Source organism: Microcaecilia unicolor, chromosome 7 (genome assembly GCF_901765095.1).
Source record: "Microcaecilia unicolor chromosome 7, aMicUni1.1, whole genome shotgun sequence".
In the NCBI taxonomy this organism is placed as follows: Eukaryota; Metazoa; Chordata; class Amphibia; order Gymnophiona; family Siphonopidae; genus Microcaecilia; species Microcaecilia unicolor.
Genome location: NC_044037.1, coordinates 133,844,981 through 133,870,304, shown reverse-complemented (window position 1 = coordinate 133,870,304; position 25,324 = coordinate 133,844,981). Strand labels below are relative to the sequence as shown.

Sequence of the window (25,324 nt, the reverse complement as noted above, 5' to 3'; positions counted from 1 at the left end):
AAGGTGTCAAAACCATCATCATCTGCACCAATTCTGTCATGCATTCGTGTCTCACCTAACCATCTGGAAAACCAATGGCATGCTTAACTGAAAAGAGAAACCTGTGATGAATGGGGATCTTATATTGGCCTTACATTAACTGGTCCAGGATCATGACATGGTTGTTTATTGGAAAAAGATGAAAGGGCACGCTAGAGTAGATCATCCAGACAGAAGAGGGAATGACCTAGCTGACCAGTTGGCTAAAGAAGGTGCTTTATTGGGGGAACCTTGGATATGTGAACAGCTTGTATCCACCCCTATTGCAGTTATCACACGACAGCGGGCCAAAGTTCTGGCAGACAGTCCGGTGGTGCAGTGAATTTGCTGATGAATCCTCATTTGATCTGATTGCTCCACGGTGCATCTGCACCTTGAGTATTGCATTCAGTTCTGGTCGCCGTATCTCAAAAAAGATATAGTGGAATTAAAAAAATGTTCAAAGAGTGACCAAAATGATAAAGGAGATGGAACTCCTCTTGTATGAGGAAAGGCTAAAGAGGTTAGGGAAAGGGAAATGGGACTTGACATACCGCCTTTCTGTGTTTTTTGCAACTACATTCAAAGCGGTTTACATAGTATATTCAGGTACTTATTTGTACCAGGGGCAATGGAGGGTTAAGTGACTTGCCTAGAGTCACAAGGAGCTGCAGTGGGAATTGAACTCAGTTCCCCAGGATTTATTTATTTATTGCATTTGTATCCCACATTTTCCCACCTATTTGCGGGTTCAGTGTGGCTTACAATACATTGTGAGTCATGGAATTACATTGGTTACAATATGGTTATGGGTTATATTGAGAAGAGTTATGGGAAGACAGTCGAAGTCATACGTGTTTTGGGAAAACAAGTCAAAGTCAAACATAGTTTGGGAATGGAACAGTAGAATATAACAATGGGGAAGTGATCGGCGATAGAACAATGGCGAGAGAACAGTAGGGTATAATAGTTCCATCTGTGGGTAGGGTTTTAAGTGTGGTGAGATTAAGGGGAAGAGAGATCAAAAGAGAGTGTATTGCCCTATCTCTGTTAGTGCATAAGGACTTCATATGTTTTGATTATTGCCATAGCTTTTCTCGAAGAGGTGAGTTTTCAATAGTTTGCGGAAGTGGGTTAATTCATAAATCATTTTCAGGTTGCGTGGTAGTGTATTCCTAGAATTTCGTGCTTGTGTAAGAGAAGCTTGAGGCATGCAGTGCTTTGTATTTTATGCCTTTGCACTTAGGGAAGTGGAGATTGAGGAAAGTTCGGGATGATCTTTTGGCATTTCTGGGTGGCAGGTCTATTAAGTCAGACATGTATGCAGGGGCTTCACCATGAATGATCTTGTGGACCAAGGTACATACTTTAAAGGTGATACGTTCCTTGAGTGGGAGCCAGTGCAGTTTCTCACGTAAGGGTTTTGCACTTTCGTATTTTGGTTTTCCGAAGATGAGTCTGGCTGCTGTATTCTGGGCTGTTTGAAGTTTCCTCAGTATTTGTTCTTTGCAGCCTGCGTATAGTGAGTTGCAGTAGTCCAGATGACTGAGTACGAGTGATTGCACTAGGCTGCGGAAGACAGATCTTGGAAAGAATGGTTTTATTCTTTTCAGTTTCCACATGGAGTAGAACATCTTTTTGGTTGTGTTGTTCGCGTGAGTTTCGAGTGTTAGGTGGCGGTCGATAGTGACTCCAAGGTGTTTTAGAGTTTCTGAGATTGGCAGATTTAGTTTAGGTGTGGTAATAGCGGTAAATTTCTTCGTGTTGTATTGGGAGGTAAGTATGAGGCATTGAGTTGTTTCTGCATTCAGTTTCAATCGGAATGCATCTGCTCAGGTATTCATGATGTGTATACTTTGGTTGATTTCATTGGAGATTTCATTAATGTCTTGTTTGAAAGGGATACATATCGTTACATCATCTGCATATATGTAAGGGTTGAGGTTGTGGTTTGATAGAAGTTTTGCCAAGGGAATCATCATTAGGTTGAAAATAGTTGGCGATAGGGGAGATCCCTGCGGTACTCCGCATTCAGGTGTCCATGTAGCAGATGTGGTTGAATTTGAAGTAACCTGATATGAGCGTGAGGTTAGGAAACCTTTGAACCAGTTTAGGATGTTGCCTCCTATGCCAAAATATTCGAGTATGTGTAGTAGGATTTCGTGATCGACCATATCAAAGGCACTTGACATGTCAAATTGTAAGAGGAGTATATTGGTGCCGGTTGCAATCATTTGTTTAAATTTGGTCATCAGGGTAATTAGTACTGTTTCTGTACTGTGGTTTGACCGGAATCCTGATTGGGCATCATGTAGTATTGAGAACTTGTTGAGATAGTTTGTGAGTTGTTTGGTTACCATCCCTTCGGTTATTTTGGTTATTAGTGTATAGATGCTACTGGTCTATAGTTAGTTATTTCGCTTGTGTTTTTCTTTGTGTCTTTGGGTATTGGGGTGAGTAAAATTTTTCCTTTTTCCTTTGGGAAAAGTCCATTTTGTAGCATGAAGTTCACATGGTTTGTTAGGTCTGTTATAAATTGTTGAGGAGCTGATTTCATGAGGTTGTTTGGACAGATGTCTAGTTTGCATTGGGATTTGGCGAAGTTTTTGAGTGTTTTAGAGATGGAGTCTTCTGATATTAATTCGAATTTGGTCCAGATCCTGTCTGCTGGATATATTCCGTCTTCAGGGTCTAGGCAGTTTAGGAGTGTGGCGTATTCGATAGGGCTGGTGGGTATTTTGAGTCGTAATTGTATAATTTTCTCCTTGAAGTATTTCGCGAGGTCGTCGACCCCTGGTGTATCTTTGTTGTTGTTTGTAACTGGTGTGGTGTCCAGCAGTTTATTTACAAGGTAGAAGAGTTTGTGTGTGTCTCTGTAGTTTGGGCCAATCATTGTTTTGTAGTGTAGTCTTTTAGTCTGTTTTATGGTATATTTGTATGTCCTCCGGAGTGATTTCCAGGCGTTCAATGTGTGTTCATCTTTCTTTTTGTTCCATGCACGTTCTAACTTTCTGACTTGTGTTTTGAGTTCTTTCAGCTTCTCGGTGAACCATGGGTTTGATTTTTTCCTATGTGATGTCCTGGTTTGGATTGGGGCAATTGTGTCTAATGTTGTCTTACATATGTCGTCCCATTCTTGGAGGAATTGAATGGTGTCAGTGTTTGTTGACCATTCATTTTGGTAGACTTGTCGCCAGAATGCTGTGGGGTCTATTTTTCCTCTCGTAGTGTATGTTGTTCGTTCCTGTTTATTGGCTGCGTTCGTACGTATTTTTCGCCAGTGGAGGGAGATATATGCTTTATGGTGGTCTGTCCATGGTGTGGGTGTCCATTTTGTGTCTGTGAGTAGGAGAGTAGAGTCTGGGTCGAATTTGTGTGTAATAATGTCTAGTGTGTGTCCTTTTTCGTGTGTTGTGCCTGTTGAGGTGTCGTCTTCAAGGTGTAGGTTGATATCTCCTATTATGAGGATGTTTGAGGCAGAGACACATGTGTTTGAGATGAAGTCCATGAGTAGCGTTTGGGAGTCTTTCCATTTTCCTGGTGGTCTGTAGAATAGGATTGTGCTAAGGTGTCCTTGTAGTGTCGGATGAGTGATTCTTGTCGAGGCGATTTCGAGTTGTGGTGAGGTAGATTCACCAGTGGTTGTGGTGGTGAACTCAGATTTGTAAATTATGGCTATTCCGCCCCCTCTTTTTCCATTTCTTTCCCAGTGGGTGATTCTGTATTCTGGTGGGCATATTTCTATGATGGCGGGGTCTGTTGGGCCGTGGAACCAAGTTTTCGTGATGAATTAAAGGTCTAGATTTTCTGTGGTGATCCAGTCTATTATGTCTATTGAGTTTCTTACTGCTGATCTAGCGTTGATGTATCATATTCGGATTGAGCGGTATGGTTCTGTAGGGAGGTTGGATGTAGTTATTTTTATTAATTGTCTGTTTCTTCAGTGGATCAAAGCCCACTGCACTAACCACTAGGCTACTCCTCCGCTAGATTAGGGCTCTTCAGCTTGGAAAAGAGACGGATGAGGGGAGATATGATTGAGGTCTACAAAATCCTGAGTGGTGTAGAATGAGTAGAAGTAAATCGATTTTTTACTTGTTCCAAAAGTACAAAGACTAGGGGACACTCGAGGAAGGTACATGGAGATACTTTTAGAACAAATAGGAGGAAATATTTTTTCACTCAACGAATAAGCTCTGGAACTCTTTGCCGGAGGATGTGGAAACACAGCGGTTAGCGTATCAGGGTTTAAAAAAGGTTTGGACAAATTCCTGGAGGAAAAATCCATAGTCTGCTATTGAGGCAGACATGAGAAGCAACTGCTTGCTCTGGGATTTGTAGTATGGAGTGTTGCCACGATTTGGATTTCTGCCAGGTACTTGTGACCTGGCTTGGTCACTATTCGGAAAACAGGATACTGGGCTAGATGGACCATTGGTCTGACCCAGTATGTTCTTATGATGAATGCGAGATATACTCAGATAGAATGGAGATGGTTGAATGCAAGGAAGGAAGGAAATGTTGAAGATTGAGAGCTGAGAAGACGGGAGAAGACAATACAGATGGTGAGGTGATGAAAGTAGAAGGTAGGCAATGTGTTCCTACATTCTCCGAGGACAAGCAGGCTGCTTGTTCTCACAAATGGGTGACGTCCACGGCAGCCCCTCCGATCGGAGATCTTCCTAGCAACAGAGTTTGCTAGTTCTCGCGCGCGCGCGCCCGCGATGCGCAGCCGTCTTCCTGCCCGAAATCGCTTGTGTTCGCTAGTCTCCTTTTTTCCGCGGCTCGGCACGGCTGTTTTTCGGTCGCTCCGTGCCCCTTGGAGATCCCTCGCGATTCGCGGTTTTTTCGCTAAAATTTCTAACTTTTTCCTTTATCTACTAGTCTTGGCCCGTAAGTTTTCTTTCGTGGTCGATTGCGGCTTTTTTCGCCACTCGTTCGTTTTTTCGTGAGCTTTTTTTTCACCATCGCGGACTTCGATTTTGCCAGCGAGATTTTTCCGCCCATGTCATCGAAGCCTTCCAGCGGCTTCAAACCGTGCACCCAGTGCGGCCGGATAATCTCTCTCACTGATAGGCACGTTTCTTGCCTTCAGTGTCTGGGGGCTGGGCACCGTCCTCAGGCCTGTAATCCCTGTCTTCTTTTGAAGAGGAGAACTCAGGCGGCGAGATTGGCCCAGTGGAACAGTTTGTTCGGGGCTTCATCTGGCGCATCGACATCCTCAGTCCCGCGGTCCTTGGCATCGGAGCCTTCGGTACCGCGCCCAGCATCGACTTCGGTATCGCGTCCATCGGTATCGACATCGAGGCCTTCGGTATCGAGGTCATTGTCGGGTGCAGCTACGAGACCGGGATCGTTCCTCCTGAGGATGTCGTCGGAGGGTGCTTCGATGTCTGGAGTGCAGGTGAGGGCTGTCCATTCCCCTGCTGGTGGCGGTGAGCCCATGAGCATGTCTCCGCCTGTCTCGAGGGCTCCGGCGGTACAGCCCCCCCCCCCCGGGATCGATCCACTTCGGACCTGGACCCAAGGAAGCGTTTGGATTCGATGTCTTCCTCTTTGTTACCGGGGGGGGGGGGGGGGGGGGTACCGATGTCGTGCGAAGGCAAAGAAGCACCGGCATCGGTCACCCTCCAAGCTTGGTACCGAGAGCTCTGGGTCGCCGGTACCACAGGCACCCAAGCGTCGACATCGGGAGAACCGCTCACCCTCCATTCAGGAGGTGTCGATGCGTTCCCCTGTGGACAGCCCGGTACCGCCTCCATCCCCGGAACAGGTTCGCAGCTCGACGCCGGTACCGGCCCCACCGCCTTTCTCCACAGCCTCTCTGAACGAGAGCCTCAGGGCCGTCCTTCCAGGGATCCTGGAAGAGCTGTTTCTCCCTTCTCCTCCGGTACCGGGGGTGCTTGCGCCGCTGGTGCCGTCGAGTGAGGCGATGGCTGGGCCCTTGTCTGCGGTGAGGGCGCCCGCCCCGGTACCGCTTGTGTTGCCGGTGCTGGCGCCCGCCCCGGTACCGCTTGTGGTGCCGGTGCTGGCAGCCTCCCAGGAGGGCTCCCCGGCGACGTCGATGGAGGGAGCTCCGTCACCCCCGCCTCAAGAGTCCTCTTCTCGACGCTCCCACCATGGCCGTGTTTCGACGGAGTCGAGGCGGGCGCAGCTTCGGACCGAAGTTCACCACCTGGTGTCCGATACTGATGAGGAGGCCTCGTGGGAAGCAGAGGAAGACGCCAGATATTTCTCTGACGAGGAGTCTGACTGTCTTCCTTCTGATCCTACTCCCTCGCCTGAAAGACAGCTTTCTCCCCCGGAGAGTCTCTTTCGCGGCCTTTGTCCGGGAAATGTCTATGGCAATTCCCTTTCCCGTGGTCACGGAGGATGAGCCGAGAGCTGAGATGCTGGAGCTCTTGGACTATCCTTCGCCACCTAAAGAATCGTCCACAGTACCCATGCATCATGTCTTCAAAAAGACGTTGCTGGCGAACTGGGCGAAACCTTTAACTACGCCCCACATCCCCAAGAAGATCGAATCCCAATATCGGAACCATGGGGGACCCGGAGTTGATGCGGACTCAGTTGCCACACGACTCTGGTGTGGTGGATCTGGCCCTCAAGAAGGTCAAGAGCTCTAGAGAGTATGCTTCGGTGCCCCCGGGCAAAGACTGTAGAACCTTGGACTCTTTTGGGCGGAAGGCCTACCATTCTGCAATGCTCATCGCCAAGATTCAGTCCTACCAGCTCTACACGAGCATACACATGCGGAACAATGTGCGACAGTTGGCGGACTTGGTCGACAAGCTCCCTTCTGAGCAGGCCAAGCCTTTTCAGCAGGTGGTCAGGCAGCTGAAGGCGTGTAGGAAATTCCTGTCCAGGGGGGTCTTTGACTCTTTTGATGTTGCATCCAGGGCCGCTGTGCAGGGTGTGGTGATGCGCAGGCTCTCATGGCTGCGTGCCTCCGACCTGGAAAATCGAATCCAGCAACGGATTGCGGATGCCCCTTGCCGGGGGGACAATGTTTTTGGGGACAAGGTCGAACAGGTGGTTGAACAGCTCCACCAGCAGGATAACGCTTTCGACAAGTTCTCCCGCCGGCCGCCTTCAGCCTCTACCTCTTCGGGTAGACGTTTTTATGGGGGAAGGAGGACGGTTCCCTATTCTTCCGGCAAGCGTAGGTACAATCCTCCTTCCCGCCAGCCTGCTGCTCAGGCTAAACCCCAGCGCGCTCGCTCTCGTCAGCAGCGCGTGCCTCAGGCCCCTGCGGCTCCCCAGCAAAAGTCAGGGGCGGGCTTTTGACTGGCTCCTGCAGAGCATAGCCGACGTTCCAGTGCCTGTGCCGGACGGCCTACCGGTCGGGGGGGGGGAGGTTAACATTTTTTCACCAAAGGTGGCCTCTTGTAACCTCCGATCAGTGGGTTCTCAAAATAGTCCGGCTAGGGTACTCTCTGAATTTGACCTCAATACCTCCAAATTGCCCACCGGGAGCTCAATCCTTCAGCTTCCAGCACAGGCAGGTACTTGCAGAGGAACTCTCCGCCCTTCTCAGCGCCAATGCGGTCGAGCCCGTGCCACCGGGGCAAGAAGGGCTGGGATTCTATTCCAGGTACTTCCTTGTGGAAAAGAAAACAGGGGGGATGTGTCCCATCCTAGACCTAAGGGCTCTGAACAAATATCTGGTCAAGGAAAAGTTCAGGATGCTTTCCCTGGGCACCCTTCTTCCCTTGATTCAACAGGACGATTGGCTATGCTCTCTGGACTTAAAGGATGCCTATACTCACATCCCGATTCTGCCAGCTCACAGGCAGTATCTTCGATTTTGTCTGGGAACACGGCATTTTCAGTACTGTGTGCTACCCTTTGGGCTCGCCTCCGCGCCCAGGGTATTCACCAAATGCCTAGCCGTAGTAGCGGCTTCTCTGCGCAGGCTGGGAGTGCATGTGTTCCCTTACCTCGACGATTGGCTGGTAAAGAACACCTCCGAGGCAGGCGCTCAGCAGTCCATGCAGGTGACTATTCGACTCCTGGAGCTGCTAGGGTTTGTGATAAATTATCCAAAGTCCCACCTTCTTCCAGTTCAGAAACTCGAATTCATACGAGCTCTGCTGGATTCCCAGACGGCCCGTGCTTACCTTCCAGAGACCAGGGCCGACAATCTGCTGACCCTTGTCTCGGTGCGGGCATCGCAGTAGATCACAGCTCGGCAGATGTTGAGATTGCTCGGCCACATGGCCTCCACGGTTCACGTGACTCCCATGGCCCGCCTTTTCATGAGATCTGCTCAATGGACCCTGGCCTCTCAGTGGTGCCAAGCTGCTGGGAGCCTAGAGGACGTGGTCCATCTGTCCACGAGGTTTCTTCTCTCCCTTCATTGGTGGACAATTCGATCCAATTTGACCCTGGTACGTGCCTTCCAGATTCCTCAGCCGCAAAAGGTGCTGACCACGGACACGTCACTCCTGGGGTGGGGAGCGCATGTCGATGGGCTCCACACCCAAGGGACTTGGTCCGTCCAGGAACAAGGTCTACAGATCAACCTCCTGGAGTTGCGAGCAGTATGGAACGCTCTGAAGGCTTTCAGAGATCGGCTGTCCCATCAAATTATCCAAATTCAGACAGACAACCAGGTTGCTATGTATTACATCAACAAGCAGGGGGGCACCGGATCTCGCCCCCTGTGTCAGGAAGCCATCAGCATGTGGCACTGGGCACGCCGGTTCGGCATGTGGCTCCAGGCCACGTATCTGGCAGGCGTAAACAACAGTCTGGCCGACAGATTGAGCAGGATCATGCAACCACACGAGTGGTCGCTCAGTTCCAGAGTGGTTTGCGAGATCTTCCAAGTGTGGGGCACCCCCTTGGTGGACCTCTTTGCCACTCAGACCAATCACAAGGTCCCTCAGTTCTGTTCCAGGCTGCAGGCCCACGGCAGACTAGCGTCGGATGCTTTCCTTCTGTTTTGGGGGGAAGGTCTCCTGTATGTGTATCCTCCCATTCCTTTGATAGGGAGGACTTTGCTGAAACTCAAGCAAGACAGGGGAACCGTGATTCTGATTGCTCTTTTTTGGCTTCGTCAGATCTGGTTCCCTCTTCTTCTGGAATTCTCTTCCGAAGAACCATGGAGATTGGACTGCTTTCCGACCCTCATCACACAGAACGAGGGGGCGCTCCTCCATCCCAACCTTTGGTCTCTGGCCCTCACAGCCTGTATGTTGAGAGCGTAGACTTCGCCTCCTTGGGTCTGTCAGAGGGTGTCTCCCGAGTCTTGCTTGCTTCCAGGAAAGATTCTACCAAGAGGAGTTATTTTTTCCTCTGGCGACGGTTTGCTGTGTGGTGTGATGGCAAGGCCTTAGATCCTCGTTCTTGTCCTACACAAACCCTGCTTGAATACCTTCTGCATTTATCGGAGTCGGGTCTTAAAACCAACTCTGTAAGGGTTCATCTTAGTGCGATTAGTGCATACCATTACCATGTGGAAGGTAAGCCGATCTCGGGACAGCCTTTAGTTGTTCGCTTCATGAGAGGTTTGCTTTTGTCGAAGCTCCCAGTCAAACCTCCTACAGTGTCATGGGATCTCAATGTCGTTCTCACCCAGCTGATGAAACCTCCTTTTGAGCCACTGGATTCCTGTCATCTGAAGTACTTGACCTGGAAGGTCATTTTCTTGGTGGCAGTTACTTCAGCTCGCAGAGTCAGTGAGCTGCAAGCCTTGGTAGCTCATGCTCCTTATACCAAATTTCATCATAACAGAGTAGTCCTTCGCACTCACCCTAAGTTCTTGCCGAAGGTGGTGTCGGAGTTCCATCTGAACCAGTCAATTGTCTTGCCAACATTCTTCCCCCGTCCTCATACCCGCCCTGCTGAACGTCAACTGCACACATTGGACTGCAAGCGAGCATTGGCCTTCTTTCTGGAGCGGACAAGCCCACACAGACAGTCCACCCAACTTTCTGTTTCTTTTGATCCCAACAGGAGGGGAGTGGCTGTGGGGAAACGCACCATTTCAAATTGGCTAGCAGACTGCATTTCCTTCACTTACGCCCAGGCTGGGCTGACTCTTGAGGGTCATGTCACGGCTCATAGTGTTCGAGCCATGGCGGCGTCAGTTGCCCACTGAAAGTCAGCCACTATTGAAGAGATTTGCAAGGCTGCGACGTGGTCTTCTGTCCACACATTCACATCTCACTACTGCCTTCAGCAGGATTCCCGACGCGACAGTCGGTTCGGGCAGTCAGTGCTTCAGAATCTGTTCGGGGATTAGAATCCAACTCCACCCCCCTAGGCCCATGTTTATTCTGTTCCAGGCTACACTCTCAGTTAGTTGGATAAATTGTTAGGTCAATCTCAGTTATGTCCTCGCCGTTGTGAGGCCCAATTGACCATGTTTGTTGTTTTGAGTGAGCCTGGGGGCTAGGGATACCCCATTTGTGAGAACAAGCAGCCTGCTTGTCCTCGGAGAAAGCGAATGCTACATACCTGTAGAAGGTATTCTCCGAGGACAGCAGGCTGATTGTTCTCACCTACCCGCCCACCTCCCCTTTGGAGTTGTGTCTTCCCTTGTCTTGTTTTTGCTTGGTACGGGACTAGTGAACACGAGCGATTTCGGGCGGGAAGACGGCCGCGCATGCGCGCATCGCGGTCGCGCGCGAGAACTAGCAAACTCTGTTGCTAGGAAGATCTCCGATCGGAGGGGCTGCCGTGGACGTCACCCATTTGTGAGAACAATCAGCCTGCTGTCCTCGGAGAATACCTTCTACAGGTATGTAGCATTCGCTGTATACAGTGGTTTCAGATGGAGAAAGAGATTGGAAAGGGACAGTGCCAAGAAGTGAAAGTGTAGTGGAGTCATAAGAAGTAACTGGGAGAAAATACAAAGTGTATAGAGAAAATGCTTTGGCGCATGGCACCTGGAGCGAAGGTCCTGAGCGGATCGGACTGGACTTGGGAGGCACTGTGGAGAACGTTGTGAGTATATGCAGATGGGCTGCAAGTCCTCCACAGCAGCTGGAAGGTAGCTGGTGGGAGTGCTGGGCATTTCCACCATGCACCTCCCATGAGGGTCACCTGACCTTAGCCAAAATGCACCTGGAAGCCCTGGGTACCTGGAGCGAAGGCTCTGAGAGGATTGGGGTGGACCTGGGAGTCACCCCGAAGAAGGCTGTGAGGATATGCAGATGGGCTGCATGTCCTCCACAGCACCTCATTAACATCTTTAAGGGAGGTAATGCAATTTTTGGAACACCCCTCCTCCCCCCCCCCCCCCCAAAAAAAACAAAACAAAACCCCCAAAGATTAATAAATAAATAAAAATTGTTCACTACAATTCTATAAGTAGATATTAGACTGTCTAGACTGGTAACTGACTTTACATACTTGATATTTCCCCTCTGACATCCATGTTGCCAGTATGTATTTGTTAGTAGGTGGGTCCATATATCTCTGTTTATTTCTGTTAGGACGGTCAGATTAAGTAGACAAATATCTCCAAACTATGTATCATCTTATTACCCAAAAAGAGAGAGAGAGTACCATGGTACTTTTTTTGGCCAAAGGCATAGAACAGCACTTAAGGGAAGTGATGTACCCTGGGTTTCAAGGAGCAAGATTGCTGTGGTACTATTTAAAGCAATGTAATATTATGGCATCATAATGCTACTAATACCTAAGAAAAGAAGATCTATATAATACTTACCAAGGAGAAAGGACATGGTTATATTCAAATCCAAAAAGAGGGAGCAAAATAATAATACTAGGCCAAGAGAGTACATCCTGATACTAAAGCCTAAGAAAACAGAGCAACAAAAATGATAGTATTGAAGAAACTGGACCACACGGAGATAAAGTAATGTTCTCTGAGGGCAAGCAGGCTTCCATCTTCTCACAAGTGGGTGACGCTTATCCACGTCACCTGTTCTGGCTTTTGCCATAGTAAAAAAAGAGAGCTTTGTGAAGCGCAATTGCCTTCCCGCCCGTCTTGCGAACGCAGCCTATTCGTTTCTCTTTTTTTCTACATGAGGAGAAGATACGTTTTGGGGGGTGGGGGTTGTCCTCTCGCCCATTGTTTTTGAGAGTTGTGCCTTTCAGTCTTTTTTTCTGCTTCTCTTGTGGCTCCTTTAATTGGACCTTACAAACCCGGCCTTTATTTTTCCATAGTTTTATTTTGCCCATGTTTGTTTTCTTTATTTTCCCTCGTCATTGGGCTGTTTTTAGACACTAACTTCCTTTTCTTTTTTTTTTTTTTCATGAAATTTTATTGAAATTTGAAAGTTATAACATAGTAAAAAAAACAAACAGGAACAGTGTGGAAATACAATTATACATTATAAATACATTATAAAAACAAGTGGAGAAAAACTAATACTAAAAGTTATCTGCTTCTTGTTTTTAAAGATAGTAGTAACCTATTTATTTATATGAATGAAAAGACTTAATATACTCAGTTAAAGGGGACCAGATAATATGAGATGAACCAAGGCAGTTTTAAAGATAAGATTCCAAGAGTCCGAATGAAGATTCAGTTGTGCTAGGAGGGAGAGAGCAGGCTTCGACGTCCATTCAAATCGAGAGCTGACTAGCGCCCCTGGGTCTTTCCCTATCTTTTTCTCTATTCCTTGCCCCTTTTTCAGATCGAGTTGTTTAATTTAACCAACAAAGTTTTTCCGTCCATGCCCACGAAGATTCCCAGTGGCTTCAAACACTGTACCTGATGCAGTCGGACTATCTCTAGAAAGGACACCCATTCTTGGTGTCTGCAGTGTCTTGGGCCTGCTAACTGTGTTCTCTGTCTTCGTATGAAGAAGAGGACCCAGGTACTTTCTTGTGCAGAAGAAGATGAGTGCAATTCGTCCCATCCTAGACCTAAGAGCCCTGAACAAATTTCTAGTCTGAGAAATGTTCAGGATGGTTTCCCTGGGCACCCTTTTCTCAATGATTCAGAAAAATGATTGGCTATGATCTATGGACTTAAAGGATGCATATACTCACATCCCAATACTTCCAGCCCACCGGAAGTATCTTCGATTTCGTCTGGGAACACATCACTTTCAGTATCGCATGTTGCCTTTTGGTCTCGTGTCATCTGCCATGGTTTTCACCAAGTGTCTAGCGGTAGTTGCAGCATCACTACGCAGACTGGGGGTCCATGTGTTCCCATATGTTGACGATTGGCTGGTGAAGAGCTCCTCAGAGGATAGTGCTCGGGAGTCCCTGCGGATGACTATTCGGGTGCTAGAGCTACTAGGGTTTATTTTAAACTACCCCAAGTCCCATATACACCCTGTTCAGTGATTGGAGTTCATAGGAACCCTGCTGGACACACAGAGGGTTTGAGCCTATCTCCTGGAGATGAGGGTGGACAATCTTGTCTTGCTGGTGTCCAAGGTTCATGCCTCTGAGCAGATCACAGCTCGGCAGATGTTGAGATTGCTGGGCCACGTGTCTTTCACAGTGTATATTATACCCATGATACATCTTCACATGAGATCAGCTCAGTGGACCCTGGCTTCTCAGTGGTATCAAGCCACATGGAGTCTAGAAGATGTTATTCAAGTGTCCTCAGAGCTTGTACGCTCTCTTCAGTGGTGGACAATTCAATCCAGTTTGACTCTGGGACTTCCATTCCAAATTCCTCAGCAACAAAAAGTGATGATGACAGATGCATCTCTTCTGGAATGGGGAGCTCATGTAGATGGGCTTCACACTCAAGGAGCTTGGTCCTCCCAGGAAACAAATTTTCAGATCAACCTCCTGGAGCTTATGGCGATCTGGAACGCTCTAAAGGCTTTCAGAGATCGGCTAGCTCATCAAATTGTTCTCATTCAAACAGACAGGCTGCAATGTATTATACTAACAAGCAGGGGGGCACCGGATCAAGCGCTCAGTGTCAGGAGGTGGTCTGGATGTGCCATTGGGCTCAACAACACAGCATGTTTCTTCAAGCCACATACCTTGTGGGTGCAAACAATACCCTGGCCGACAGTCTGAGCAGGATAATGCAACTTTACGAGTGGTCCCTCAATATGGGCATAGCCCACAAGATCTTCCAAGCGTGGGGCACCCCCTTGGTGGACTTTTTTGCCACTCATCTCAACCATAAGATCCCTCAGTTCTGTTCTAGGCTTCATACCCACGACAGACTAGCGTCAAATGCCTTCCTCCTCAATTGGGAGACAGGTCTTCTATATGCGTATCCTCCGTTCTCCGAGGACAAGCAGGCTGCTTGTTCTCACGACTGGGTTGACGTCCACGGCAGCCCCCACCAACCGGAACAAAAACTTTGCGGGCGGTCCCGCACGCAGGGCACGCCCACCGCGCATGTGCGGCCGTCTTCCCGCCCGTGTGCGACCGTTCCCGTTCAGTCTTTTCTTTTCCGCGCTGGAGAGAGCCGTGTTCGTCTCTCTCTCTGTCAGCCCCGGAAACCGGACCGCGCCTTAGACGCGAGTTTTTTCTTCGTTGTTTTTCTTTGATTGTTTTCTTTTGTTCTGTTTTAAAAAAAAAGAAAACTTTGGTTTTTTCCCCTCGTACTTTTAGCGGGGGCGCCTTGTTGCGTTCTTGTGGCCGTGCGGTCGATTTATTTTTCGAGGTGTGATTTTTACCGCCACCATCGACGACTTTGACTTCGCCGACACAATTTTTCCGTCGATGTCCTCGAAGGTCCCGAGTGGATTTAAGAAGTGTGGTCGGTGCGGCTGGCATATCTCGCAGACCGACACTCACGCTTGGTGCCTCCAGTGCCTCGGGCCGGAGCACGATACCAAGACGTGCACCTTGTGTCTCAGTTTACAGAAACGGATACAGGTGGCGAGGCAAGTTCTTCGGGACCGTCTTTTCGGAACTTGCGCCGGCCCCTCGATTTCGACGGCATCGGTGTTGACGGCCGGATCTTCGGTACCGGTACCGATATCCACGAAATCGGCACCGACCCCAGGAGCACAGGTCCCGTTGGCCCGCCGGTCTTCCGGAGATGGCAGGGGTGAGCGGCCGCGCGGGCAATCGGCCCCAGTCACTCCCTCTACCCAGGGCCCTCGGGACCGAACCCTGTCGGACCCGATCCCTCGAGGCCGAGGGGGATCTACCTTCTCCTCTTCGGTACCGCCGAGCGCCGATGACGGGCACCAGAAGAAGGCTAAAAAGCACCATCATCGGTCCCCCACGGCGCATGTGGCTACCGGCTCCAGAGATGACTCGACGCCGAGGAAGCGGCAGCGCCGGGAGGAGCGTTCCCCCTCGGTTGTAGAGGTATTGCTACGTCAGGGCACCAGCACTTCGGTGCCGTCTCCTGTACCCGAGCAGATTCCGGCACCTCCACCGGCCCCCTTGCCTTTCCCGACAGCGGGCCTTGACGTGTGCTGCCCTTTGGGCTCGCCTCTGCCCCACGGGTGTTCACGAAGTGCCTTGTGGTGGTCGCGGCGTATCTACGCAAGCTGGGAGTGCACGTGTTCCCATATCTTGACGATTGGCTGGTCAAGAACACCTCGGAGGCAGGAGCTCTCCCGTCCATGCAGTGCACTATTCACCTCCTGGAGCTGCTGGGGTTTGTGATAAATTACCCAAAGTCCCATCTCCAGCCAGTCCAATCTCTGGAATTCATAGGAGCGCTGCTGAATTCACAGACGGCTCAGGCCTTTCTTCCCGAAGCGAGGGCCCACAACCTCCTGTCCCTCACTTCCCAGACCAGAGCGTCTCAGCAGGTCACAGCTCGGCAGATGTTGAGACTCATAGGTCATATGGCCTCCACAGTTCATGTGACTCCCATGGCTCGTCTTCACATGAGATCCGCTCAATGGACCCTAGCTTCCCAGTGGTGCCAGGCCACCGGGAATCTAGAAGATGTCATCCGCCTGTCCCTCAGTTGCCGCAATTCGCTGCACTGGTGGACACTTCGGACCAATTTGACCCTGGGACGTCCATTCCAAATTCCGCAGCCCACGAAAGTGCTGACGACGGATGCATCTCGCCTGGGGTGAGGAGCTCATGTCGATGGGCTTCACACCCAGGGACTGTGGTCCCTCCAGGAACAAGATCTTCAGATCAACCTCCTGGAGCTCCGAGAGGTCTGGAACGCACTGAAGGCCTTCGAGAACGGCTGTCCTATCAAATTATCCAAATTCGGACAGACAATCAGGTTGCAATGTATTACATCAACAAGCAGGGGGGCACCGGATCTCGCCCCATGTGTCAGGAAACCGTCGGGATGTGGCGTTGGGCCTGCCAGTTCGGCATGCTTCTTCAAGCTACATACCTGGCAGGTGTAAACAACAGTCTGGCCGACAGACTGAGCAGAGTCATGCAACCGCACGAGTGGTCGCTCCATTCCAGAGTGGTACGCAAGATCTTCCGAGAGTGGGGCACCCCCTCGGTGGACCTTTTCGCCTCTCGGACCAACCACAAGCTGCCTCTGTTCTGTTCCAGACTACAGGCACACGGCAGACTAGCGTCGGATGCCTTTCTCCTCCATTGGGGGATTGGCCTCCTGTATGCTTATCCTCCCATACCTTTGGTGGGGAAGATCTTACTGAAGCTCAAGCAAGACCATGGCACCATGATTCTGATAGCGCCCTTTTGGCCCCGTCAGATCTGGTTCCCTCTACTTCTGGAGTTGTGTTCCGAAGAACCGTGGAGATTGGAGTGTTTTCCAACTCTCATTTCGCAGAACGACGGAGCGCTTCTGCACCCCAACCTTCAGTCTCTGGCTCTCACGGCCTGGATGTTGAGGGCGTAGACTTCGCTTCGTTGGGTCTGTCTGAGGGTGTCTCCCGTGTCTTGCTTGCCTCTAGAAAGGATTCCACTAAAAAGAGTTACTTTTTCAAGTGGAGGAGGTTTGTCGTTTGGTGTGAGAGCAAGGCCCTAGAACCTCGTTCTTTTGTCCTGCACAGAACCTGCTTGAATACCTTCTGCACTTATCAGAGTCTGGCCTCAAGACCAACTCAGTAAGGAATCACCTTAGTGCGATTAGTGCTTACCATCATCGTGTAGAGGGTAAAGCCATCTCTGGAGAGCCTTTAGTCATTCGATTCATGAGAGGCTTGCTTTTGTCAAAGCCCCCTGTCAAGCCTCCTGCAGTGTCATGGGATCTCAACGTCGTCCTCACCCAGCTGATGAAACCTCCTTTTGAGCCACTAAATTCCTGCCATCTGAAGTACTTGACCTGGAAGGTCATTTTCTTGGTGGCAGTTACTTCAGCTCGTAGAGTCAGTGAGCTGCAAGCCCTGGTAGCTCATGCTCCTTATACCAAATTTCATCACAACAGAGTAGTACTCCGCACTCACCCTAAGTTCCTTCCAAAGGTGGTGTTGGAGTTCCATCTTAACCAGTCAATTGTCTTGCCAACATTCTTTCCCAGACTGCATACCCGCCCTGCTGAACGTCAGTTGCACACATTGGACTGCAAGCGAGCGTTAGCCTTCTATCTGGAGCACATACAGCCCCACAGACAGTCCGCCCAATTGTTTATTTCTTTCGACCCCAATAGGAAAGGGGTCACTGTCGGGAAACGCACCATCTCCAATTGGCTAGCAGATTGCATTTCCTTCACTTACGCCCAGGCTGGGCTGACTCTTGAGGGTCATGTCACGGCTCATAGTGTTAGAGCCATGGCAGCGTCGGTGGCCCACTTGAAGTCAGCCACTATTGAAGAGATCTGCAAAGCTGCGACGTGGTCATCTGTCCACACATTCACATCTCATTACTGCCTGCAGCAGGATACCCGACGCGACAGTCGGTTCAGGCAGTCGGTGCTGCACAATCTGTTTGGGGTTTGAATCCAACTCCACCCTCCAGGACCCAAATTTATTCTGGTCAGGCTGCACTCTCAGTTGTTCTTCGTAGGTCAATTTCTGTTATACCCTCGCCGTTGCGAGGTTCAATTGACCTGGGTTCTTGTTTTGAGTGAGCCTGAGAGCTAGGGATACCCCAGTCGTGAGAACAAGCAGCCTGCTTGTCCTCGGAGAAAGCGAATGATACATACCTGTAGCAGGTGTTCTCCGAGGACAGCAGGCTGATTGTTCTCACCTACCCTCCCTCCTCCCCTTTGGAGTTGTGTTTTTTTTTCCTTTGCTTGTCATTCAACTGAGCGGGAACGGTCGCGCACGAGCGGGAAGACGGCCGCGCATGCGCGGTGGGCGTGCCCTGTGTGCGGGACCGCCCGCAAAGTTTTTCTTCCGGTTGGTGGGGGCTGCCGTGGACGTCAACCCAGTCGTGAGAACAATCAGCCTGCTGTCCTCGGAGAACACCTGCTATAGGTATGTATCATTCGCTATACCTCTAGTGGGAAAAACTTTGTTGAAACTCAAGACCGTAGAACCATGATTCTGATCGTGACGTATTGGCCTTGGCAGATATAGTTCCCTCTTCTTCTGGAATTATCTCTGAAGAACCATGGAGATTGGAATTTTTTCCAACCCTCATCATTCAGAACAAGGGGTCACTTCTACATCCCAACCTCCAGTCTCTCACTCTCACAGCTTAGATGTTGAGAGCCTAAAATATGCTTCCTTTTCAGAGGGTATCTCCTGAGTCTTGCTGGCTTCCACTAAGAGGTATTACTCTTTTAAATGGAGGAGGTTTGCCATCTGGTATGAGAGCAAGGCCCTAGATCCCCTTACTTGCCCTACACAGACCCTGCTTGAAAACTTTCTACACTTGTAAGTCTGGTCTCAAGTTGTTTGCTTCATGAGAGGTTTGCTTTTGTCAAAGCCCCCTCTCAAACCTCCACCAGTGTCATGGGATCTCAACGTCGTTCTCACCTAGCTGATGAAAGCTCCTTTTGAGCCACCAAATTCCTGCCATGTGAACTTGACCTGGAAGGTCGTTTTCTTGGTGGTTGTGACTTCAGCTCATAGGGTCAGTAAGCTTCAGGTCTTAGTGGTGGATGCACCTTATACTAAGTTTCATTACAACAGAGTAGTCTTCTGCATGCACCTTACGTTCCTGCCAAAGGTGGTGTCGGAGTACCATCTGAATCTGTTGATTGTCTTACCCAACATTCTTTCTCTGACCTCATGCCCATCCTGGCGAAAGCAGCTTGTACACCTTGGATTGCAAGAGAGCTTCCATTGAAGAAATTTGCAAAGCTGCAACATTGTCTTCAGTCCACACATTCACATCACACTACTGCCTTGAGCAGGATACCCAACGCAACAGTTGGTTAAGGCAGTCAGTGTTGCAGAATCTGTTTGGGGTCTAGAATCCAACTCCACCTTCTTAAGCCCATTTTATTCTGTTTCAGCCCGCACTCTCATTTTAGATTGTATGTAGTATCAGGTTAATCTTTGTAATGTCCTCGCTGTTGCGAGGCCCAATTGACCAGTGGTGTTTTTGGTGAGCCTGGTTGCTAGGGGTTCCCCACTTGTGAGAAGATAGAATCCTGCTTGTCCTCAAAGAAAGTGAAGATACTTACCTGTAGCAGGTATTCTCCGTGGATAGCAGGATTCATATTATAATCCCTCCCACTTCCCCTTGGAGTTGGGTCCTTGGTTATTTTTACTTTTTTTTTTTTTTTTTTGCTGTAGTATTAAACTGAAGAGACCGCGTTCCCGTGGCGGACGGGAAGGCACTCATGCTTGCGCGGTGGAGCGTGGCTCACGCTCCACAAAGCTCTCTTTCTTACTATGGCAAATGCCGGACCGGGTTACGTGTGTCTGCATCACCCACTTGTGAGAATATGAAGCCTGCTGTCCTCGGAGAATACCTGCTATAGGTAAGTATCTTTGCTTTACAGATCGTGGACTGAGTATAAACCATAAATTCATATAATAGGCTGTATCTGTATACCAGTGTTATTTTAGATAGGTTTTTGTCTAACCTATCTTTAAAAACCTCTAATGACTAGATAGTCTATCACTTGCGAAAATAATATGTCCCAGTGTTTCATTGTTTAAGCATTTCTCCTTTAAAGAGAGATTGTTAAAAAAAAAAAAGAAATGCATTTTTCCTACTATCTAACCTAAGGTTTCTCTGCCACAATATAAGCCCACTACTGTGTTTTTTATTCAGTGGAGAAAGAGAAGTGTGATCATCATGCTCTGGCTCCAGTCTCTGTACATTTGTCTTCAGAATGAATTTCCATTGATGAGAAGAGCATGCACACCTTCAGTAATAATCATATGTCCTCGTATTGCAGATGGAAAGAAATGGTAGCCGTCCGGAAAAAGCTGAAGCGTCAGATGAGGGCTTTCCCAGCTGCCCCCTGCTGTGTAGATCGAAAGGAAAAACTGAAAGCATTGGTTCCCAGTGCACAGTATCCCTCAGACAGAAAGCGCCTTGCCAGGGGGATATTGCATCTGGGGCATGCAGGAAATGTGGGCGTATCCTGCAGCAGGTAAATACTCAGTACATATTATCTAGGCCTACTTTGGAGAATGTCTTGTATCAGGTAACTATGTAATGCACACAGATTTTTCCCTCAATACTCTTTGCACTAAATATATGTGCCCACTGTACTAGTATAAGATTATTAAGAATATAGATGGGATTTGGTTGATTGAGGGGAAGTAATTTAGAATAAAACTGTATATCCTTGTCTATAAGTTGACTTGTGTATAAGTTGAGGGCAGTTTCGGGACTAAAAATGGCCAGAAATGCTGTAACCCGTCTGTAAGTTAAGACTGGGTCCCACGTTGCTCCCTTTCTCTCCCTTCCCTTCACTTCCTGGTCCAATATTGCTCCTAAGAACATAAGCATTGTCATACTGGGACAGACCAAAGATCTATAAAGCCCAGCATCCTGTTTCCAACAGTGGGCCTCCAGGTCACAAGTACCTGGAAAGATCCCAGAACAGTAAAACGGATTTTATGCTGCTTATATTAGCATATGTGACAGATTTTCCCAAGCCCATCTTAATAATGGCTTTTGGACTTTTCTTGTAGGAAATTATCCAAACCTTTTTAAAACCCTGCTAAGCTAATTGCTTTTACCACATTCACTAGCAACAAATTCCAGAGTTGAATTACTTGTTGAGTGAAGAAATATTTTCTCCGTTTCGTTTTAAACCTACTACTTAGTAGCTTCATTGTGTGCCTCCTAGTCCTAGTATTTTTGGAAAGAGTAAACAAGCGATTCACATCTACCTGTTCCACTCCACTCAGTATTTTATATACCTCTATCATTTATCTCCCCTCAGCTATCTCTTCTCCAAGCTGAAGAGTCCTAGCCGCTTTAACCTTTCCTCATAGAGAAGTCGTCCCATTCCCTTATCATTTTCATCGCCCTTCTCTTTCCTAATTCCAGTATATCTTTTTTTGAGATGTGGTAACTAAAACTGCACACAGTATTCGAGGTGCGTTCGCACCATAGAGTAATACTGTCAAGCGTGCTGTAAAAATAGTGAGTCCCTGTGCTAAACAATGTTTGGCGGCCGAATAACCCTGGCCTTACCTGCGGTAGAAGATGAAGAGCAGGACACTGCAACCACCACCGGGTGATAGTAAGCAAAAGTCAGGTCCAGGCAAAGTCTCAAGGCAGGCGGCAAGCAAAAGCAGTAGTCAGGTCCAGGCAAAGTCTCTAGGCAGGCGGCAAGCAAAAGCAGTAGTCAGGTCCAGGCAAAGGTCAGATCAGGTCAAGCAGCAAGTAGTAACCGGCAAGTCACTCAGACGCACCGGCAGATCTGCAAAAGCCGGAACAAAGTTGAGGGGAAGAGCTGCTCCTTAAATACCCCCTCCTATCCTGAAAGCCAAGTGTCAGCTGGCAGGGATGTGGAATCAGCTGGCCAGAGGGGCAGATTGGCTAGCCTTCAGGAGGGGGCGGAACCACGAGGCCACTCACCAATCCGGGCGCAGAAGGCATGGCCTGAGTTCCCGGGACCCGCGCCCAGAAGAGAATACCTTGTCCTGGAGCGCCGGGCTACCAAGATGGCCGGCACTCCCACAGCAACGGCGGCCGAAGGAGGGCAAGAGCACCTTGCCGCCCCGACACTCAATGCCGCCAATGGGAGGAGCACAACCGATGCGCCCTATCCTGGGGGGCGAGGCCGAGGAGGGGGCAGAACGCGCAGGTGAGGGACGTGACAGTACCCTCCCTGGAAGCCCCCCTCTCCGTCCTGCTCTGGGTTTTGAAGGATAGTGCGTATGAAACTCATGGACCATGTCTGGCGCATGAACGTTGCTGGCAGGCTCCTAGGAATTATCTTCTGGTCCATAGTTTTTCCAGGAAATCAAACAATAGAGACGTCCTCTTTGGTGTTTAGAATCCAGGATCTCCTGAACTTCAAACTCTGGGTCAGGCTCAGAGTCAGGAACAACGGGCTTAGGTTCTGGATGCCATCTGGAAGTCAAGAAGGGCTTCAGCAGGGAAACGTAGAAGGCATTATGAATACGAAGATTACCAGGGAGGCGGAGACGATAGGTAACTGTCCCCACTCAAGCCAGTATAGAAATGGGTCCAATTAAACGAGGAGCAAACTTAAGAGAAGGGAGCCGAAGTCTCAGGTACTTGGTTCTGAGCCATACCTTCTGTCCAGGGTGGAAAACAGGAGCGGGGCGTCGATGTCGGTCAGCAAAACGTTTATACTTCGCAGCAGCACGCCACAAATGCCGCTGAACATTCTTCCAAGTGTTCCGAATAGTAGTGAGGGTCAGATGAATCAGTGAAGGAGCTTGATCCAAAGGAATCGGAGGAGGAAGGCACGGATGACGCCCATAGATAGTAAAAAAAAGGGTGAAGTCTGGGAAGCAGAATAGAGACTGTTATTGTAGGCGAACTCGGCCCAAGGCAGGAGGTCTGCCCAATCATCCTGACATTGTTAGTGAAGGCCCGGAGAAAGGTTTTAAGGGTCTGGTTGGTCCGCTCCGCCATGCCGTTGGTCTGTGGATGATAGGCCGAGGAGAAGATTGTGGTGACCCCAAATGCCGAGCACAAAGATCTCCAAAATCTGGAAGTAAATTGTGAACCTCTGTCACTGATGATGCGTTGAGGCAACTCGTGCAGACGGAAAACATGCTGGACAAAATGGGACGCAAGAGCAGCAGCGGAGGGTAGGGACTGCATAGGAGTAAAATGTGCCATGCGGGAAAATCGATCCACAACTACCCAGATGATAGTGTTGCCCTGGGAGTGAGGAAGATCCATTATAAAGTCCATAGATACCTCCTGCCAGGGTTGGTGGGAAGCAGGCAAGGGTTGAAATCGACCCCACTGCTTGCCAGGAGGAGACTTGGTGCGAGCACAGGTGGGATAAGTAGTTACAAACTGCAGAATATCCTGAGCCATATGAGGCCACCAGAAATAATGAGAGATAATATGATAAGTCTTATGGAATCCAAAATGTCCTGCAAAGGCAGAGGAATTACCCCACTGAAGGACCTTTCATCTGGACCGAGCAGGAACAGAGGTTTTAAGAGAAGTTGAGGCCACCACGGTAGAGGGGATACAAGCAGGATTAAGCATAGGATAGACCTCATCGGGTTCTTCAGGCACATCGAAGGCTCGAGAGAGCGCATCCGCCTGTATGTTCTTCTCTGCAGGCTGAAAAAGCAAGTGGAAGTCAAAGTGAGCAAAAAAAAGTGACCACCAGGGCTGCCATGGGTTCAGTCGTTTAGCATCTTGTAAGTAGAGAAGGTTCTTATGATCTGTAATGACTGTAATTGGATGTGCAGCCCCCTCTAGGATATATCGCAATTCTCGAAAGGCGAACTTCAGAGCCAACAACTAACTCTCTGTCCCCAATAGTATAGTTGCGCTCCGCAGGGGAGAATTTTTTTTAGAGAAAAAGAAGCATGGATGTCTTTTATCAGAAGGAGCAGACTGAGACAACACGGCACCAGCTCCAAGAGACGAAGCATCGACCTCAAAAATAAAAGGCTGAGCCACATTAGGACTACGGAGCACCGGTGCAGACAAAAATGCAGCCTTTAAGGTAGAGAAGGCCTCCTAAGCATCAGAGGACCAATTCCGAACATCAGCTCCTTTCTTAGTCAGAGCAGTCAGTGGAGCAGTTATCAAGGTGTAATGCGGGATAAACTGCCTGTAGTAATTGATGAAGCCCAGGAAATGCTGCAGAGCCTGGAGTCCTTGAGGAACAGGCCAATCTTGAATAGCCTGAAGCTTAGCGGGATCCATCTGTAGGCCGACAGCCGAGATAATATGCCCCAGAAAGGGAATAGCAGACTGATGGAAGGCACTCTTCTCCAATTTGGCAAAAAGGTGATGATCCCAGAGGCACTGAAGCACCGTGCGCACATGCCCAGGGTGATCCTGAAGAGAGGCAGAGAATACCAGAATATCATCCAGGTAGACAATGATGGATGAATATAACAGATCCTGAAAAATAAAATTGATGAAGTTCTGAAAAACAGCTGGAGAATTGCAGAGACCGAAGGGCATGACTCGATACTCAAAGTGACCCTCATGTGTATTAAAAGCCGTCTTCCACTCGTCCCCCTGGCAAGTTCAAATCAAGTTGTAGGCGCCCCAGAGGTCCAACTTGGTGGAAATAACAGCTCCTTGAAGACGGTCAAATAACTCAGGAATAAGAGGAAGAGGGTAACGGTTCTTAACAGTGATGTTATTCAGGCCTTGATAATTCAGGGTCGTAAAGACCCATCCTTTTTGGAAACAAAAAAACATCCAGCTCCAGCAGGGGAGGAGGAAGGTCGAATAAACCCCTTCTGGAGATTCTCCTGAATGTAAGTATGCATGGCAGCAGACTCCTTTCGGGACAGAGCGTACAATCTACCTCTGGGGGGCATCTTGCCTAGAATCAGGTCAATAGGACAGTCAAAGGGACGATGGGAAGGGAGGGAATCTGCCTCCCGGGCATCAAAAATGTCCTGAAAATCGCGATACTCCACCGGAAGACAGGCCTTGCAGGGATGAAGGGTTCCGAGCAGAGCTGAAATGGTTCTTGGAGGAGGTTCCACTGGAGTAAGGCAGTTCTCAAAACATCGGGTACCCCAATGACTGATCTCACCAGCAGGGCCAGTCAGCTGGCTAGAGGGGCAAATTGGCCAGCCAACAGGAGGGGGCGGAACCATGAGGCCACTCGCCAATCCGGGCGCGGAAGGCGTGGCCTGAGTTCCCGGGCCCCGCGCCTGGAAGAGAACACCTCGTCCTGGAGCGCCGGGCCACCAAGATGGCTGGCGCTCCCACAGCAACGGCGGCCGAAGGAGGGCAAGAGCGCTTCGCCGCCCCGACAGTCAACGTCGCCAACGGGAGGAGCACGGCCGATGCTCCCTATCCCGGGGGCGAGTCCGAGGAGTGGGCAGAGCGCGCAGGTGAGGGACGTGACAAATACAAAGCCATTATAACATTCCCAGTTTTCCTTTCCATTCCTTTCCAAATAATTACGAACATTCTATTTGCTTTCTTAGCCTCCACTGCGCACTGA

At 49.3% G+C, this 25,324-nt stretch overlaps 1 protein-coding gene across 1 annotated transcript in view; it reads left to right on the top strand.

Annotated features, from left to right (window-relative positions):
* Window positions 1-25,324, top strand: part of MCM3AP (minichromosome maintenance complex component 3 associated protein) — an 888,504-nt gene that overhangs the window by 481,730 nt on the left and 381,450 nt on the right. Inside the window, 1 exon segment of the mRNA XM_030208795.1 lies at window positions 20,126-20,323. Coding sequence (XP_030064655.1) covers window positions 20,126-20,323 — 198 coding nt within the window.